The sequence below is a fragment of the Orycteropus afer genome, unplaced genomic scaffold (genome assembly GCF_000298275.1).
Source record: "Orycteropus afer afer isolate SDZICR_OR568_19922 unplaced genomic scaffold, OryAfe1.0 scaffold00270, whole genome shotgun sequence".
In the NCBI taxonomy this organism is placed as follows: Eukaryota; Metazoa; Chordata; class Mammalia; order Tubulidentata; family Orycteropodidae; genus Orycteropus; species Orycteropus afer.
Genome location: NW_006921857.1, coordinates 1378795 through 1397198, shown reverse-complemented (window position 1 = coordinate 1397198; position 18404 = coordinate 1378795). Strand labels below are relative to the sequence as shown.

At 40.3% G+C, this 18404-nt stretch overlaps 1 protein-coding gene across 1 annotated transcript in view; it reads right to left on the bottom strand.

Moving 5' to 3' along the window:
* The window catches only part of ANXA3 (annexin A3), a 111116-nt gene extending 95305 nt beyond the window's left edge, over positions 1–15811 (bottom strand). The window contains exon 1 of the mRNA XM_042782241.1: positions 15566–15811. Coding sequence (XP_042638175.1) covers positions 15566–15811 — 246 coding nt within the window. The remainder of the gene's footprint in view (positions 1–15565) is intronic.
* Positions 15812–18404: the final 2593 nt, after the last annotated feature.

Genomic DNA, 18404 nt, shown 5'->3' with positions numbered 1-18404 from the left:
AATTGTAGTCAATGTCATGAGATAAAGCTCATGACATATAAACATGGCAGATAAAGCTCAAAAGCACATGAACTGCTGTGTGGAAAGTGACTTTCCCCTGTAAACTTTCACCCAAATCAGAATATTAAAAAAAAAAAAAAAGAAGAATCAAATCATACCTTCTTCCCTTCATACTCCTTGCTTTATGAACTACAACTCTTTTCTTTCCTCTTAGCCCCTAATTTACCAGGTTTATTCAATAGCTACTTATTAGATGAGCAAATTCTAATTTTATCATGATTCAATATGAACATTGGATCCTCCCTCCTTTGGGTTAGGCTTGAGCCAGGGAGTGGCAAAGAACAGCTCTTTAACTGTCACTCCATTCATTCCCAGGAAGCCTCTCTTCTCACTCAGACTGCACAGTATTTCTTTCCAGGTTGTGTCCTGAAACAAAGCTTTGTTTTGATTTGAAATCCAGATCTAACCTGTTTTTCATGAACTTCCTGCAAAGGGCCATTTGTGTAACTGTCTGAGTGCCAATATTTACCTAGAGATGTTTCAGAGAACATAGCTTAAAACCCAAACTAAACAGGAAATTACAACTGTGCTAAAAGGTACCTAGCCAGGCAGAATGGCCATTCTGCTTGGAATGTGAAAAGTCCAAAAAAAACAGAAACCAAACTCACTGCGGTCAAGTGGGATCCGACTCATAGTGACCCCTCCTTGGGTTTCGGAGGCGGTATCACTACAGAAGTAGATTGCCCCATCTTCCTTCCGAGGAGTGGCTGGTGGGTTTGAACCACCAACCTTCTGGTTAGCAATCAAATGCCTTAGACACTACACCACCAGAGGTCATGTGAAAAGTCCATTTCAGTGAAAATAGTTACAAAGCCAGATCTTCCAGCCCTTAGATGTGGTAGATGGGAGGGAGACCAGAGGATGAGTTCAGCACATCCACTTGCATTTTCTCCCAATACATGTTTTAAATTTGCATGGTCCAGGTATGTAAGCATACCAGGAAAGAAAAGTCTAGTAGGATATCCCTACCAAAGCAAAAGACACGAAACTGGATAGGACTCTCACAAACTCCTTATACTCAGGACCAACTGCAATCAAGTGCCTGGACTAGTGGCATCCTTGGGGTAGAATTTGAAAGGCAGCACTTTCCCAAATTTTCTTTCACATTAGCACATTGTACCATTCCCGCGAGTCCTACCACATGGATCATTCCTCTGGGTTTACACAGCAGAAATGAAAACATTTAGTCCTTGTTATGGATTTAATCATATTTTCCAAAAATATGTATTGAAATCCTAACCCCTATACTTGAGCTCTAGTGGCGTAGTGCCTAAGACATTTGACTGTTAACCAGAAGGCTGGTGGTTCAAACCCACCAGCCACTCCTCAGAAGGAAGACTGGGCAATCTACTTCCATAAAGATACCACCTTGTAAACCCAAGGAGGGGTCACTATGAGTCAGAATCGACTTAATGGCTGTGAGTTTGTTTTGTTTCTTTATACTTGTGGAAAGGAGCCCTGGTGGCACAACAGTTAAGCATTTGGCTGCTAACCAAAAGGTTGGCAGTCTGAACCTAACCAGTGGTTGCACGGGAGAAAGGCTTGGTGATCTGCTCCCATAAAGAGTAAAGTCTAGAAAACCCTATGAGGTAGTTCTACTCTGTCACTTGGGTTGCTATGAGACAAAAACTGGCTGAGGGCACCTAACAATAACAACATAATTGTGGGTGCAATCCTGCTTGGAAATAGGGTTTTCTTTGTTATGTGAATGAGATCACACTCAAGTAAAGTGGGTCCAAACCTAATCCCTTCTCAGTTTTAAAACTGCAGATTAAACACAGAGATGAGGATCAACTACAATGCAAGACACCAAGGAACACCTAGGGCTATTGACAAGGAAGGAATAGACATGGCTAAGACAATGGTTTGGACTTTCAGACTCCAGAACTTAAAGCTATCAACTTGTGGTATTTGTGTTGCAGCAGCAACAAGACAGTCCTCATGTGTCAAACTGTATCCATTTTGTTTCCAAGAAACAAAGGATTGGGTGGAAAAGGGGAGCTATGCTCTAACTCTCACCATAAACAAATTATCATGTATTATCATGTATCATTCTATTTTAGACCAACCTTCTGTACACTTTCCACTATGAAGGATTCTTTGTACTATTTCTCCTCCTTGTACCCCATGTTTTGAAGATTCTGTCTCACAATCTATATTTACTACAAAACATTAACTCATTTTCCCATTTTCATTCATTATTAAAGATGTGATTTCTGATCAGCAGTAAGATAACAAGATGATAGTGATGACATAATTTTAGTCAAAATAAAAGAATGTGATATTTTGGAATCTTTGTGAAGCCTTAATGTGAGTTACAAATGTCTTTAAAGATCTATAAACATTAAAAATATGAGGGCTCAGAAAGATGTTATTTATGAACAACCCATCTGTTTTAGATGGCTCAGAGAGAACTATTCCAATGGGAAGGGAAATGTAATTGGTTTATAATAACATCAGGTCCAGGAGGTTCTGATCATTTAGTAAGGAATATGTCTTTAGAATAAATATATTGAAGGGATAATGATTATAACTAGCATTTACTAAGAGCTCACTACATGCCAGGTACTGCTAGTACATTTTACATAGTTGGTTTAACCCTTACAACCACCAGACCATATAAATACTACTATTATGTCCATTTTATAAACGAGGAAATAGAAATTGAGAAAGACTAAGTAACCTGATCAAGGTCAGGTTCAAAAGCTTGCCTTTTAACCAATTTGTTGTTGTTAGGTGCCATTGAGTTACTTCCGACTCATAGCAACCCTATGCACAACAGAACAAAACACTGCCCAGTCCTATGCCATGCTCACAATCTTTGCCATATTTGTGCCCATCATTGCAGCTACTGTGTCAATCCATCTCATTGAGGGTCTTCTTTTTTGTTGACCTCTACTTTACCAAACATGATGTCCTTCTCTGGGGACCGGTCCCTTGTGGTAATTTGCCCACATTACATTAGTTGAAGTTCCACCATCCTTGTTTTTAAGGAGCATTCTGGCTGTACTTCTTCCAAGACAGATTTGCTCATTTTTCTGGCAGTCCATGGTATATTCACTTTTCTTCATCAACACTGTAATTCTAATGCACCAGTTCTTCTTCAGTCTTACACACGCGTATGAGGCAAATGAAAATACAATGGCTTAGGTCAGGCACACCTTAGTCTTCAAAGTGAGATCTTTGCTCTTTATCATTTTAAAGAAATCTTTTGTAGCAGATTTGCTCAATGCCATATGTCATTTGATCTCTTGACTGCAGCTTCCATGAGTGCTGATGATTGTGGATCCAAGTAAAATGAGAGCCTTGACAACATTAATCTTTTCTCCATTTATCATGATGTTACTTATTAGTCCAATTGTGAGGATTTTCATTTTCTTTATGTTGAGGAGTAATCCATGCTGAAATTTGTAGTCTTTGATTGTCACCAGTAAGTTCAAGTCATCTTCACTTTCAGCATGTAAGGCTGTTATCTGCATATTGGTTGTTAATGAGTCTTCCTCCAATCTTGATGACATGTTCTTCTTCATATAGTCCAGATTCTCAGATAATTTGATCAGAATGAGTTGGGTCTGACTCGATGGCACATAACAACAACAACAACAACAACAGAGACTGAATAAGTATGGTGAAAAGATACAATCCTGACACATACTCTTCCTGATTTAAAACCATTCAGTATTCCCTTGTTTTATTTGAACAATTGCCACCTGGTCTATCTACAGGTTCTGTATGAGCACAATTAAGTGTTCTGGAATTCTCATTCTTCACAATGTTATCCATAATTTGTTATGATCCACACAGTCAAACGCCTTTGCATAATCAGTAAAACACTTTCTAAAATATCTTTCTGATATTCTTTGCTTTCAGCCAAGATCCATCTGGCATCAGCAGTGATATCCCTTATTCCATGTCCTCTTCTGAATCCAGCTTGAATTTCTGGCAGTTCCTTATTAATATAGCGCTGCAATCATTTCTGAATTTGGAAGTTCATCCAAAGGCCAGTTAAACAAAAAAGCAAGTATCTAGTGCAGTGGAGTCTACTGAGAGCAGAAAGACAACATTATAAGCTTTGATCCACACTCCCAGTACTGCTTTTCATAGCACTCTAATTGACTAAACCTTTTTTGAATTATCTAAAACAGCTTTAAAAAATATTTAACCAATTAGAGTGCCATAAAAGGCAAAACTGGGAGCGTGGATCAAAGGCTAGAATGTCATCATTCTCCTTTTAATAGAGCCCACTGAACTAGGTATTTGCTTTTTTATTTAACTGTCCTTAGGATGAACTTCAAGACCAAGTTTTTGTTGTCTGGTGCCACTGAGTCAATTCTGACTCACAATGACACCATGTGACAGAGTAGAACTGCCCTATAAGGTTTTCTTGGATGTAATCTTTATGGAAGCAGATCACCAGCCTTTCTCCCTCTGAGACACTGGATGGACTTGAACCACCAACTTTTTTGTTAGTAGCCAAGCATTTAACCAGTGTCCCACCTGGGATCCTTTAAGACCAGGTTAGTAGGAATCATAGTTATATGAAGTTTTTTATATTTTTGTCAACTTCTTTTTGCCCTTGGTTATTGAGCAGCTCTATGTTTTCTCCTTCCTCATTTTGCAAATCCAAGTTTGGAGTAGGGAAAGGAGAATGTATAGCAAGTTAGGATGTTGTGTTGGTTACCTAGTGCCACTCTAACAGAAATACCACAAATGGGATGGCTTTAACAAACAGGAGCTTATTCTCTTACAGTTTGGGAGGCTAGAAGCCTAAGTTCAAAGTGCCAGGCTCTAAGGGCTGAGTGAAAGCCCCTCAACCCTGGGCTTCAGCTCTGCCTCTTGCTCCTGGCCCACTGGAGCTAGAGGTGGCTCTTCAATCAGGCAGCTGCTGACTGTTGAGGCTGACAAGCCTGAGGCTGACAAATAAAAGTAGCACAGTTCCAATATTATCAAACAACATGGCAAGCCACTAATTCAAGTTCAGAGACAGTCCCAAGATCAGCAGGAAGCATGGCAGGCTGTTAAGTGAAGACTCAGCTGCATGCAGGGACCAAGCATGCCAAAACCATTCTCCAAACTTTTCCTTATATATGGGAAGCAGACCATAACCATAAAGCAGCTACTCAGCTGCTCATGGCAGATTCCACCATGCAGCTGATTGCTAGTCTCATTATGGGGAATAACTATAACCAGCTGCCCAGCCATTCAACACCAGGCCCAGCCAAGTTGACAGATAACTTTAACTGCCACAGATGTTAACAATAGTTCATGATGACTATAATGGTTAGGAATTAATTCAGAAAATTTTAGAACCAAAATGAAAATATTAATGTAAGAGTTCAAACAAATAGCAAAAGCAGCCATTATTCTGTAATATTTATTAAGTTAAAGTGTCCCTAGGTAGTATGGTAGCATAGTGCCTAAGGCACTTGACTGCTAACCAGAAGGCTGATGGTTCAAACCCACCAGCCACTCCTCAGAGGGAAGGTTGGGCAATCTACTTACGTAATGATACCGCCTCGGAAACCCAAGGAGGGATCGCTATGAGTTGGTGCCAACTCAACGGCACATAACAACAACAACAACAACAGGTTGTACGAATGGTTATGTGCTGGACTACTATCTGAAAGATTGGCAATTTGACCAACCTAGAGGTGCCTTGGAAGAAAGGCCTGGCAATCTATTCCCAAAAGGTCACAGCCATGAAAACTCTACAGAGGGTGGTTCTACTCTGAAATACATAGGGTCACCAGGAGCCTGAATCAACTCCATGGCATTTTTTTTTTTTTTTAAATAGTAAATTAGGAACTGACCAATGAGAAAAAAATTTAGAAATTTGCATAAGAAAGCCAGCACTGTGGAAGACACACATAGGAAAAATATGGCTGTGATATCTTAATAAAAACTCTTGTTTCAAAACATTCTAATCTGTGGACTGCCTGAGTACTTGCTATAGACCTAAGGGCAACAAATGACAAGAAACTCAGGGTCCAAAAAATTGTTGCTGTTGTTAGTAAACAAATAATATATCAGGACGTTGCATCAGGGTGAAATAGCAGAATGTAAATCTGCACAGAAATAGATCAAATTTCCAAAGAAAGGAAACACTATGCAACATAGATTGACATATAACCCAACCAAGTTGACACATACCTTAACTACCACAGATGTTAACAACAGTTCATGATAATTATAATGGTTAGGAGTTAATTCAGAAAAAATTTAGTAGCAAAATGAAGATATTAATTTAACAGTTCAAACAAATAGCAAAAGCAGCCATTATTCTATTATATTCTAAAGCAATGGGAGGAAGGGGTGTGTAGGATTGGAACAAACAATACAAAAGACCCAAGACACCAGCCATTCTTTAATCTTCAAGGTTAATATACTGAAGCTGCAAATGAGGTCTTCTCCCTTGATCAAAGCATTCTGATAAAGTGACCATCTATTGGTAACTACTGATAACTGTAGAAAAGAGCCAACTTGATTGCTCATTTGCATTTGAGTGTGTATGTACTTGTGTGTATAAAAGATAAAACTTTGTGATAAGAATGTTTGCAATTGGATGCCACTGAACTAACTATACGCTTAAAAATTGTTAAAGTGGCAAATTTTATTTTATGTATATTTTACCACAATAAAATAAAAATTTTTAAAAAGAGGATGTTTGCATGTGGAAATCTGAGTTCCTGGGTGCACATATGTCAACTATGTATGGTTGACCTCCAGCTTAAAGGTTGGCAATTCAAACCCACCTAGAGGTGTGTCACAAGACAGGCCGCCTGGTAGTCTGCCTCCCAAAGATCACAGTCTTGAAAACCCTATGAAGCAGTTCTACTTTGCACACACCATCGCCATGAGTCAGAATCGACTTGACAGCAACAAATAATAATAATCCTTCCTGGCAGAGATCTCATAGATAACTGTTAACTTGTGAAAGGTGGGTGAAAAAGAAAACGCACTCAACTAGTAGTTGAAAAGTGGCATTTCAAACCCACCCAGAGGTTCCTCAGAAGACAGGTGTGGGTGATCTGCCTCCCAGAGGTCACAGATTTGAAAAGCCTATGAAGCAGTTCTACTCCGTACACATGGGTCATCATAAATTAGAATCAACTCGATGGAAAATGACAACAACTACAACAAAATGACAACCAATGGCCCTCCACTGGCCCAGGCCTTTTTTCAGTGAAGGCTTGTCCTCTTGGTTCAGCACATCTCCCTTTTTGGTCTGTTCCCCTCCTTTCCTTTCTTCCATCCTATTCTGAATGCTACCATCTGTAGTAGGCAAAGCTATGCACCACTAAGCTTTGAAAAGGTAGCAGTGGAGGTTCAATGGTAGAAAATTTTGCCTCCCATGAAGCAACCTACATTTGATTCCCCATGTGTCTGTGTAGCCACCATCTGTCTGTCAGTGGAGGCTTTTGTGTTGCTATGATGCTGAACAACTTTCAGAGAGCTTCCAGACTAAGACAAGCTAAGAAGAAAGGCTTGGCCATCTATTTATGAAAATCAACCAGTGAAGATCCTTTGGATTGCAACAATCTGATCTGCAACCAATCACGGACATGGCAGGACTGGCAGCATTGTTTTCCACTGCACATGGAGTCACCATGAGATGGAAGCCAACTCAATGGCTAGTAACCACAACAATCTTTGGAACCTGTGAGTTACATAAGAAGAGACTTTAGAGGTCTAAAATAAGAGATTATCCCAGATTATCGAGATGGGCCTAATCTAATCATAGGAGCCCTTGAAAGCAGAGAAATGTCAGTACATACAAAGCTGACCCATTTTTTCCCAGTGTTTTTAATGATCACACACAATCCCATTGTATAGCTTACTAATTTTATATCCTAAAGATGTCCATTATGTTGTCTGCATATTTTCAGTGATGCAAATGGTTGCCCTTAAGCCTGTGTTTTGTCAATTTTAGGCAAAAATGTCTGTATGATACATATGGCAAAGTGGAATTACTGGGCTAAACAGCATATGCATTTAAACACTAATAGATTATTGTGAAAATGACACCCAAAAGTGGATCAAAATGTGGATCAAAACTCAAAATCATAAAAAAAAACCCCAGGCTTACTAGGGCAATAGAGACTGGTAAATCCTGAGACCATGGCCCCTAGTCACCCTTTGGATCTGGAATTGAACTCAATCCTGTGGCTTCCAGCCAAATAATAAGCATATAAGGTGAATGTTTACACCAGGTAGGTACACTCCTTAGAACAATCAATCATGGGAGATCAGAAGGGCAGCATTTGCACAGGGAGCTCAAAGGGCAAGAATGCACAGGCAAAAAGGACACAGGGAAAAGGTAACCACAGGGAGGAAGTTGGAAGAAAGCTGCTATATTTTGGAGATTGCAATCAATGTCATGAAAAAAAATGTATATGAACTGTTGAATGGAAAATGAATTTTTTCTGTAAACTTTCACCCAAGTAACAAATAAAAATTTACTTTCTCATGAACAGAATACTAGTGTCTGTGTTCCTCAGATCATCTATAACATTGGTCTTAATACATTTTTTTTTCACCTTTGCCAATTTCTCAGGTAGAAAATGGTTTCTTGTTGTATTGCTAATTTTTCTTTAATTCTCAGTGTGGTGTAGCCTCTTTCCCAATGTTTATCGGGCGTTTATCATTTTTTTCATGTCCTATTCATGTCTTTACAGATTTCTCCATCGAGTTCATTTTCCTTATTGATTTGTTTGAGTTATTTATATACTAAAGGAGTAAGTCTTTTATCTGATGTGCTGGTAAATCTTTCTCCCTGGGGGTTGTCTACTGACTCTACTAATAATATGGTTGGCTGTCACAAGTTATAAATTTATATATAGTTAAATAAAAATAGATCGATATTTTTCTCTTAGCCTTTTGGTTTTGTGTCATGATTTTAAGTGTCTTCTGCATCCAAGATTAGCTTTTAAAATTCACCCACGTTTCTTCTCATTTCTGTATTTTATTCACCTAAAATTTCCTTAATTAAGGAAAAGGGAGGAAAAAGACAGACTTACTTTTTTTCCTAAATGGCTAGAAGCTTTCCTAACATTGTTTATTGAATAAACTACCTTTTCCTCTCTGATATGAATGTCATCTTTACCATATAATAAATTCCTAAATATACTAAATTTATTGTTCTTGATCTCCCTGCTTTGATGTCACTGAAAATTATTGTACTTATTTAGCTTTATACTCTATTTTCATATTTTCAGACATTCTGTAGCTTTTTTGCACTATTAATTTTTTCAGATGAACGTTTTACCACCTGTCAAAAAATCCCCTTGATATTTTGATTTTTCTGTATTTTGACTTGACTCAGATAAGTTACAGTGTTATGAAAGGTTGATTTTTACTTACCCAGACGGATGCCATGATATCCCACCTTTGCCTTGGGTTGAGATCACACGAACCTATTAAAAGAAAAAATATATATATTAAAGGGAATCAATCTGTGATTCAGAACACAGTAATTTCAGTCCAACCATTACTTTAATCGAGAAAACAGAAGTCAACATGTGTCTCACTGTTTACTACATTTATTGAACACCTACCACATATAAAAGGAGTCCTGGGGTGGCACAAACAAGTGGCTGTCTTCCAAACTTCTTGGTATAGCACTTGGTTACCACCCAAAAGGTTGGTGGCTCAAACCTCCCCAAAAAATGCCTCAGAAGAAAGGCCTGGCAATCTACTTCTGAAAAATCAGCCATTGGAAGCCCTATAGAGCACAGTTCTCTACTCTTACACACGTGGGGACACCAAGAGTCAGAATCAACTCAAAGGAAACTGCTTATACTAGTTATAGACCACATACAAGGGACTGTGCTAGATTCGTGAGGTTTCACAAATGAAGAAGAAGAAGAGAAAAATCTCTGCCTTTAAAGTGCTTACAAATAACATTCCTGGAAGGCCAATTTTCAACTTATTTAAAATCTAGTAGAACCACGTTGATTACTGATTTCTTTTTAACAAAGGCAAACTGCTACAATGTTGTTTTTGTTAGGTACCATTGAGTTGATTCCAACTTATAGCAGCTCTGTGTACAACAGAACAAAACACTGCCTGGTCGGTACCATCCTCACAATCATTGCTACACTTGAGCTTATTATTGCATTCGCTGTGTCAACCCATCTCACTAAAGGTCTTCTTTTATGCCAACACTCTACTTTTCCCAGTATGATGTCCTTCTCCTGGAACTGGTCCCTCCTCATAACATGTCCAAAGTATATAAGACAAAGTCTCGCCATCTTTGTTTCTAAGGAACATTCGGGTATTTCTTTCAAGACAGATTTGTTCATTCTCTGGCAGTCCATGGTATATCCAATATTCTTCACCAACACCATAATTCAAACACAGCAATTCTTCTTTGGTCTTCCTTAATCACTGTCCAGCTTTCACATGTGTAGAAGATGACAGAAAATAGCATAGCTTGCATCAGGCACACTTTAGAATCAAAGTGACATTTTTGCTTTTAAGACTTTAAAGAAGTCTGTGAGAGAGATTTGTCCAATGCAATACATCATTTGATCGCTAGACTGCTACTTCTATGGATGTTGATTGTCGATCCAATTAAAATTAAATCTTTCAGAACTTCAGTCTTTTCACTGTTTATCATAATGTTGCTTATTGGTCTAGTTGTGAGGATTTTTGTTTTCTTTATGTTAAGATATAATCCATATTGAAGGCTATAGTCTTTGGCCTTCATCACTAAATGCTTCAAGTCATCTTCACTTTCAGCATGCAAGATCGTGCCATCTCCATATTACAAGTTGCTAATAAGTATTCCTCTAATCTTGATGCCACCTTCTTCTTCATATAGTCCAGTTTTACAGATTATCTGCTCAGCCTACAGATCAAATAAGTATGGTGAAGGGACACAACCCAGACACACATTTTTCCTGATTTTAAACCATGTAGTATCAAATTGTTCTATTCAAACAACTGTCTCTTGGTTTATGGACAAGTTCTGCATAAGCACAATTAAGTGTTCTGGAATTCCCCTTCTTTGCAATGTTAACCATAATTCATTGTGATCCACACAATTGGATCTCAATAAAACATAGGTAAACATCTGTCTGGTATTCTCTGCTTTCTCCCAAGACATACCTACCATCAGCAATAATGTCCCTCAATCCACATCCTCTTATGAATCTTTGAATTTCTGGCAGTTCCCTTTGGATGGACTGCTGCAACCCTTTTTGTATTATCTTCAGAAAAATTTTACTTGTGTGTGATTTTAATTACATTGTTCGATAATTTCCCCAATCAATTGGAATCACTTTTCTTTGGAATGGGTACAATATGGATCTCTTCCAGTCAGTTGGCCAAATGGCTGTCTTCCAGATTTCTTGGTATAGATGAGTGAGCAGTTCCAGCACTGCATCCATTGAAACATTTCAATTAGTATTCTATCAAATCCTAAAGGCTTGTTTTTCTCCAAAGCCTTCAGTGCAGATTGGACTTCTTAAATACCATTGGTTTTTGATTATATGCTACCTCTTGAAATGATTGAAAGTTGACCAATTCTTTTTGGTACACTAACTCTGGGTATTCCTTCCATCTACTTTTGATACTTCCTGCATCATTCAATATTTTGCCCATAGAATCCTTCAGTATTTCACTTGTGGTTTGAACATTTTCTTCAGTTCTTTCAGCTTGAGAAATACCAAATATGTTCTTCCCTTTTGGTTTTCTAACTCCAGGTCTTTGCATATTTCATTATAACATGAAATATTATTTTTTGTCCTCTTGAGCCACCATAGGGAACAAAAAAACCACAGAGGAAATTGCTCCCCAACCCTCACTCCCAATTTTAGCTGGCTTCAATTGATCCATTTCACTGAGTTTTGATTGTGAAATCTCCATTTACATTTTACAAAGCCCCAAGCTGTGATGTGATATAAACAGATGTTTGTTGTTTGTGCTCTCTGAGAAGGCAGTCCATTCCTTGCTTAGGGCACAGAAGTGAAAAGGACAGCTCCTTAATGGAGCCCTGATTGGGAATGCAGGCACTTCCCCTAAGCACATATTATTCAAACATGCTGGCTTATTTCCAGGGTTGGATTAGAATGACAAGTTGCTCCCACCCATCCTGGAAAGAAAATATTTAAAAAATTCAAGTACAGTCTCACAGCAAAGTTCAACAGGAAACTACATCATTTATCCTTGGAAAAAATAAACTCTAATTTTCTCAGACTCTCTATAGCCTACAGCAGCCGATTCTCTAGTTCCAATCTAACACAAAATGCCTCTCTTTACATAGTGAATACTATGTAAAGAGTTACTAGCTCTGGTTTTGCCTGTTCAAGCAAGACACAATTTCTTTGAGCCTCAAGTTTCTTCATCTGTAAAAAGAGAGGAGGATGGCTCTTTCTTGCATCAAATGAGAAAATGAGTATCATAATATCACTTGGTGCTCTGCTAGCACAGTGCCTAAGGTATCTGACTGCTAACCAGAAGGTTGGTGGTTGAAACCCACCAGCCAGCCACTTACCACTTCGGAAACCCAAAGGGGGTCGCTATGAGTTGGAATCAACTCGATGGCAGTGAGGCTTTTTTTTTTTTTTTTTTAATGTGCCAGGTATTATAAAAACACTAGAAGTTCAACTCCATAAGGCTAGAGATTTATGTCGCATTTGTTCACTAGGGCATAATGTGTGCACCATCAAGTCAATTTCAATCTATAAAAATAAATTCCACCTCCTAGTGACCCTCTAGGACAGAGTAGAACTGTCCCATAGGGTTTCCAAGGCTGTAAATCTTTAGGGAAGCTGATTGCTATACCTTTCTTCCATGGAGCAATTGGTAGGTTCAAACCACCAACTTTTTGGTTAGCAGCTGAGTGCTAGACCACTGTTCCACCACAGCAACCCTATATGACCAGTAGAAATGCCCCATATGGTTTTCTAGGCTATAATCTTCACCTCTTTAAAGTATTTAAAAGCAAAGATGTCACCGTAAGGACTAAGGGATGCCTGACCCAAGCCATGGTATTTCCAATCATCTTGTATGCATGCGAAAGCTGGACAATGAATAAGGAAGACAGAAGAATTGATGCTTTTGAATTATGGTATTGGCAAAGAATATTGAATATAATAACAGGGACTGCCAGCAGAATGGAAAAAAATCTGTCTTGGAAGAAGTACAGCCAGAATGTTCCTTAGAAGCAAGGATGGCAAGACTTCGACTCATGTTCTTTGGACATGTTATGACGAGGGACGAGTTCCTGATGGAAGCCATCATACTTGTTAAAATAGAGGGTCAAAGAAAAAGAGGAGGACCCTCAACAAGATAGACTAACATAATGGCTACAGCAACAATTGTTAGGATGGCACAGGACTGAACAGTGCTTTGTTCTGTTGTACACAGGGTCTCTATGAGTTGGAACCAACTCAACAGCACAGAACAACAACAATAACAATCTGGTTCAGATCTCAAGGTCTTTTCTCCTGCAGACTGGCTGCTAGGTTTGCTGGCGGATTGGAACCTCAGACCATTAGGTTAGCTATCAAATGCTATAACCATTATACCACCAGAGCTCCTTTGGAAGCATAATAAGTATTGAAAAAAATACTTATTGAATGAATGATTTAATATAAGATTCACAATAATTCAAAGAGGTAGGTTTCATTAATAGCATCTCCATATTGCATATTAAGAAGCTAGGGTACTAAGACGAATAGTAATGTTCCATGGTCACAGAGTTAGTGTGTGGACCCGCAATGAACCCAGATAGCCAGAGTCTAAAAGTGTGAACTGAAGCTCCATACTTCTACCTTATCCAAGCTCCAGGTCTTAAACCTAGCTGAAGCTGATACTCAATATGTGTAGGTCAGCTCCCAAGTGTACATTCACAGTGGAAGCCCGATAGGTAGCACAAATGGTTAAGCACTCAACTACTAACCAGATGGTTGGCAGTTTGAACCTACCCAGTGGTGCCTGGGAAGAAAGGCCTGATGGTCTGCTTACAAAAGGTCCCAGCCTACAAAACCCTGTGGAGCACAATCCTATTCTGCACACATGGGGCTGTCTTGTGGCATTGACTAAATAATGGGTTTGGTTGGGGGAGGTTTTTTGAAGGCCAGATGACCTGAACAATAAAAATTTAAAACATCCATTTTCTGAAAGGGATTAGAGCACCTCATGATTTCCTTTTTCTTCCTCCTCAAGCCTATTTCTAAACAGACTTTGCCATAAAAACACACAGGTCTGGGAACAAGGTTGTGGTTTTTGTTAAATCTCTAAATTCCCTTCCTAGAAATTCTGAAGTTTTCCTCAAGTAAGCCAAAGATAATTATCTTTGCTGGATAACGTTTTAATAGGTTGCTTCCTCCCCCCACCCTATGAAGTCTATGAAAACAGTTGTAAAAGTAGTTCTTCCAGAGGGCAATATCTGGCCCTTAAAGTTCTTGGAAAGATTTTAGCTCCAGGCCGTGCAAGTTCTTATCCGCAGCCAGAGGGGCCTCCTGAAGAACCTCTCAGCCTGGGTAGAAATCACAGTTTGCTATATATGGTCATTGGCAATCAAGTACTCAGGTCCCTCCACCTACTGACTCAAACGCTAGGGAAATGATTGATGATCAGTGAATTAGATTCTTTTACCATCAGAGAAAAAGGTGAGTCTAATCAAGGAAAGGGAGCATAGTTAGTTCCTAAGGCACTTGACTGCTAACCAGAAGACTGGTGTTTCAATCCCACCAACCACTCCTCTCTACTTCCGTAGTGATAAACTGCCTTGGAAACCCTAGGAGGGGTCGCTATGAGTCGGGTCTGACTCCACGGCACATAACAACAACAATCAAGGCAAAGTAAACTTCTCTGATTCCCAACCCCAATATCTAAATCCACTTTTCAACCTCCTATAAAAACTAAGTAAAATGATACAAATTGCCTACGTGAAAAGGAGAACGTGCTCATAGGATGAGGTGGGGTTTTCAAGTCCTGAGAAGGGAGCTCAAAGCCAGTCCTGCCAAAGACCTCCAGAACCATTCTGACTACCTACTCTGTCTCAAACCCACTGCCATCTAGTGGATTCCGGACTCATAGCGACCCCCATTGGGTTTTCTAGGCGGTAAATCTTTACGTAAGTAGATTGCCCAGTCTTGCTTCCATGGAGTGGCTGGTGGGCTTGAACCACCAACCTTCTGGTTAGCAGTCAGATGCCTTAGGCACTATGCTACCAAAGCTCCTTCTCTTTGTTCCAAGAACTGTAGAATTCCCAAGGAGCCAGGACAGCTTGGTACTATATAGCCAGTGACTATATAACTAGGTGACCCTACTCCCTTGGGCCTCTGTCTTCAACTCTGAAACAGGACACGCCTTCTTCGTCCACAGATAGTCTCCAGCTCTGCCCTGCGCAGCTGGGCCGATACCCGGGGCGACACTCGAGACGCGCCGCCACCCTGGCGGGTGCCTCGAGGGCCGAGCAGCGCTCAGAGACGAGAGGCAGCCGGGGGACTGGGCGCGAGGCTCGGGGAGGCGCTGGGAGTGAGGCCGAACTTACCCTGAACTGCGGCCACAGGAGCAGGTGAGAGCGAGAACCCGGGACGAAAGTGTGCGCTAGTGCTGCGCGCTGGCTCCCTGCAGGCGGCTGCGACCGCACCCCTTCCTCCTGCCCCTCCTCCGACCTCCAGACTCCACCTGACCAGCCGGTGCCCGGGATAGCGGAAGCCGCGCCCCTCTGCCGTGGGGCCCCACCACTGCAAAAACACACCCTGGCCCTTCCATCCGCCGTCACATTGCAACTCATTTTTCCAGTTTTCAATTCTTCCTTCTTTACATTCCAAACCAAAACCAGACTCTGCCATCGAGTCCATTCCGACTCATAGCGAACCCCTTCGGGTTTCCTAGGCAGTAAATCTTTGGTAGATTGCACAGCCTTCTTTCTGATGAGTGGCTGGTGGGTTTGAACCACCAGCCTTCTGGTTAGCAGTCAAATGCCTTAAGCACTAGGCCACCAGAGCTCTTTTTCCTTATATTAAATTCTTCAAATTTACTGGAACGATTATTTTGTTCAAAAAAAACCAAACCATGGAATCAATTAGACTCATAGAGACCCCTCCTTGGGTTTCTGAGGCAGTATCTCTATGGAAGTAGATTGCCCAGTCTTCCTTCCTCTAAGCGGCTACTGGGTTTGAAACGCCAGCCCTATGGTTAGCAGTCAAATGCCAGGCACTATAAATTCAGAGATTAGACAGTTTCCATCCCCGAGGAAGCCGCAGCCTGCTACTGACAGCTGACACCTGACACAGATAACAGTCAATAACATTCTTCTAGCGTTTACTTGGTGTGAGGCACTGTACTTTTTTTTTTTTTTTTTTTGAAGTAATATTTTGTTTCATGGGAAAATTTACATAGTAAATTGAGTTCCTTTTTAACAATTTTTATACAAATTGTTTATGACATTAGTTATAATTTTTACTATGTGTCAGTATACTAAGAAGCTCTGGTGGCTCAGTGGTTAAGACATTCGGCTGCTAACCAAAAGGTCGGCTCTTTGGAGCCCACCAACTGCTTCACTGGAGAAAGATGAAGCAGTCTGCTTCTGTAAAGATTCACAGCCTTGGAAACCCTATCGAGTAGTTATATTCTTTCCTCTAAGGTTGCTGTGTGTCAAAATCAACTCAATGGTAGTGCGTTTGCTTTGGGTTTGTGTCAGCATTCTCATTGCTTCCGTTCTTTTTGTTCTGTTCCCATTGATTGAACTTCCTTTCCCCTCCTTGGCTTCTCATCTTTGTTTTGGGGTAGAGCTCTGGTAGCATAGTGCACTTGACTGCTAACCAGAAGGCTGGGGGTTCAAACCCACCAGTCACTCCTCGGAAGGAAGATGGGGCAATCTACTTCCGTAGTGATACTGCCTCGGAAACCCAAGGAGGGGTCGCTATGAATTGGTCTGACTTGACGACACATAACAACAACAACAACATTGACCATTTGGTCTAATACTGCTAATTGTTTAGGGGAGCACTTTACTCATGAGTGATACTGTTTATTTTATAAGCCAATCTATTATTTGGCTGTAAGTATCCTGCAGAAATAGCTCAATTACAAGTTCAAAGCGTATCTTAGGCAACAGTCTTAGGGGTTCCTCTAGTGTCTATTGGTCTTATAGATTCAGCCATTTTTAGGAATTTGAGTTTTGTTCTACATTTTTCTCCCATTCTGTCCGGGACTTTCTATTGTTCCCTGGTCAGAATGGCAGTGGTCACTGGTCATCATCTAGTTCTTCTGGTCTCAGATTAGAAGAGGTTGTGGTTTATGTAGGCTATACATCCTGTGGACTAGTTTCTTCTTTGAGTCTGTGGTTTCTTTCATTTTCTTTTGCTCCATACAAGTAGAGACAGCCTTGGAAACCCTACTCTTTCCTGTTTCTTGTTGTTAGGTGCTATCAAGTTGGTTCTAACGCATAACGATCCTGAAGAATAGATTTAACATAGCAAAGTACTGCCTGCTCCTGCACGATTCTCACAATCATTCTATACTTGAGATCATTGTTGAAGCCACTGTGTCAACCCATCTAATTGAGAGTCTTCCCCTTTTTCGCTGACCTTCCACTTTACCCAGCATGATATCCTGCTCCAGGGACAGGTCCCTTCTGACATGACCAAAGCAGGTGAGATGAAGTCTGGCCATTTTCACGTCTATAGAACATTTTCTCTGTACTTCCTTCAAGACAGATTGTTCATTCTTCTAACAGTCCATGGTACACTCAATATTCTTCACCAACACCACAATCCAAACACATCAATTTTTCTGTGATCTTCTTTATTCACTATCTAGCTCTCACATGCATATGAGGCTATTGAAAGACCATGGCTTGGGTCAGGTGCACATTAGTCTTCAAAGTGACATCTTTGCTCTCAAATACTTTAAAGAAGCCTTTTGCAGCAGATTTGCCCAATGCAATACATCATTTATTTATTTATTTTTTTACTGCTGCTTCTATGGGTATTGGTTGTGGATCCAAGTAAAATGAAATCCTGGACAACTTCAATCTTTTCTCCATTTATCCTGTTGTTGTTGTTGTTAGGTGCTGTCAAGTTGTTTCCGACTCATAGCAACCCCATGTACAGTAGAACGAAACACCACCCAATCCCGTGCCAGCTCCACGAATCTTGCTATACTTGAGCCCATTGTTGCAGCCATTGTGTCAATCCATCTTGTTGAAGGTCTTCCCCTCTTTCGTCGGACCTCCACCTTACCAAGCATGATATCCTTCTCCAGGGAATCGTCCCCCCGATGATATGACCAAAGTAGGTGAGACAAAGTCTGGCCATCCTCGCTTCCAAGGAGCATCTTGGCTGCACTTCCTCCAGGACAGATCTGTTAGTTCTTTTGGCAGT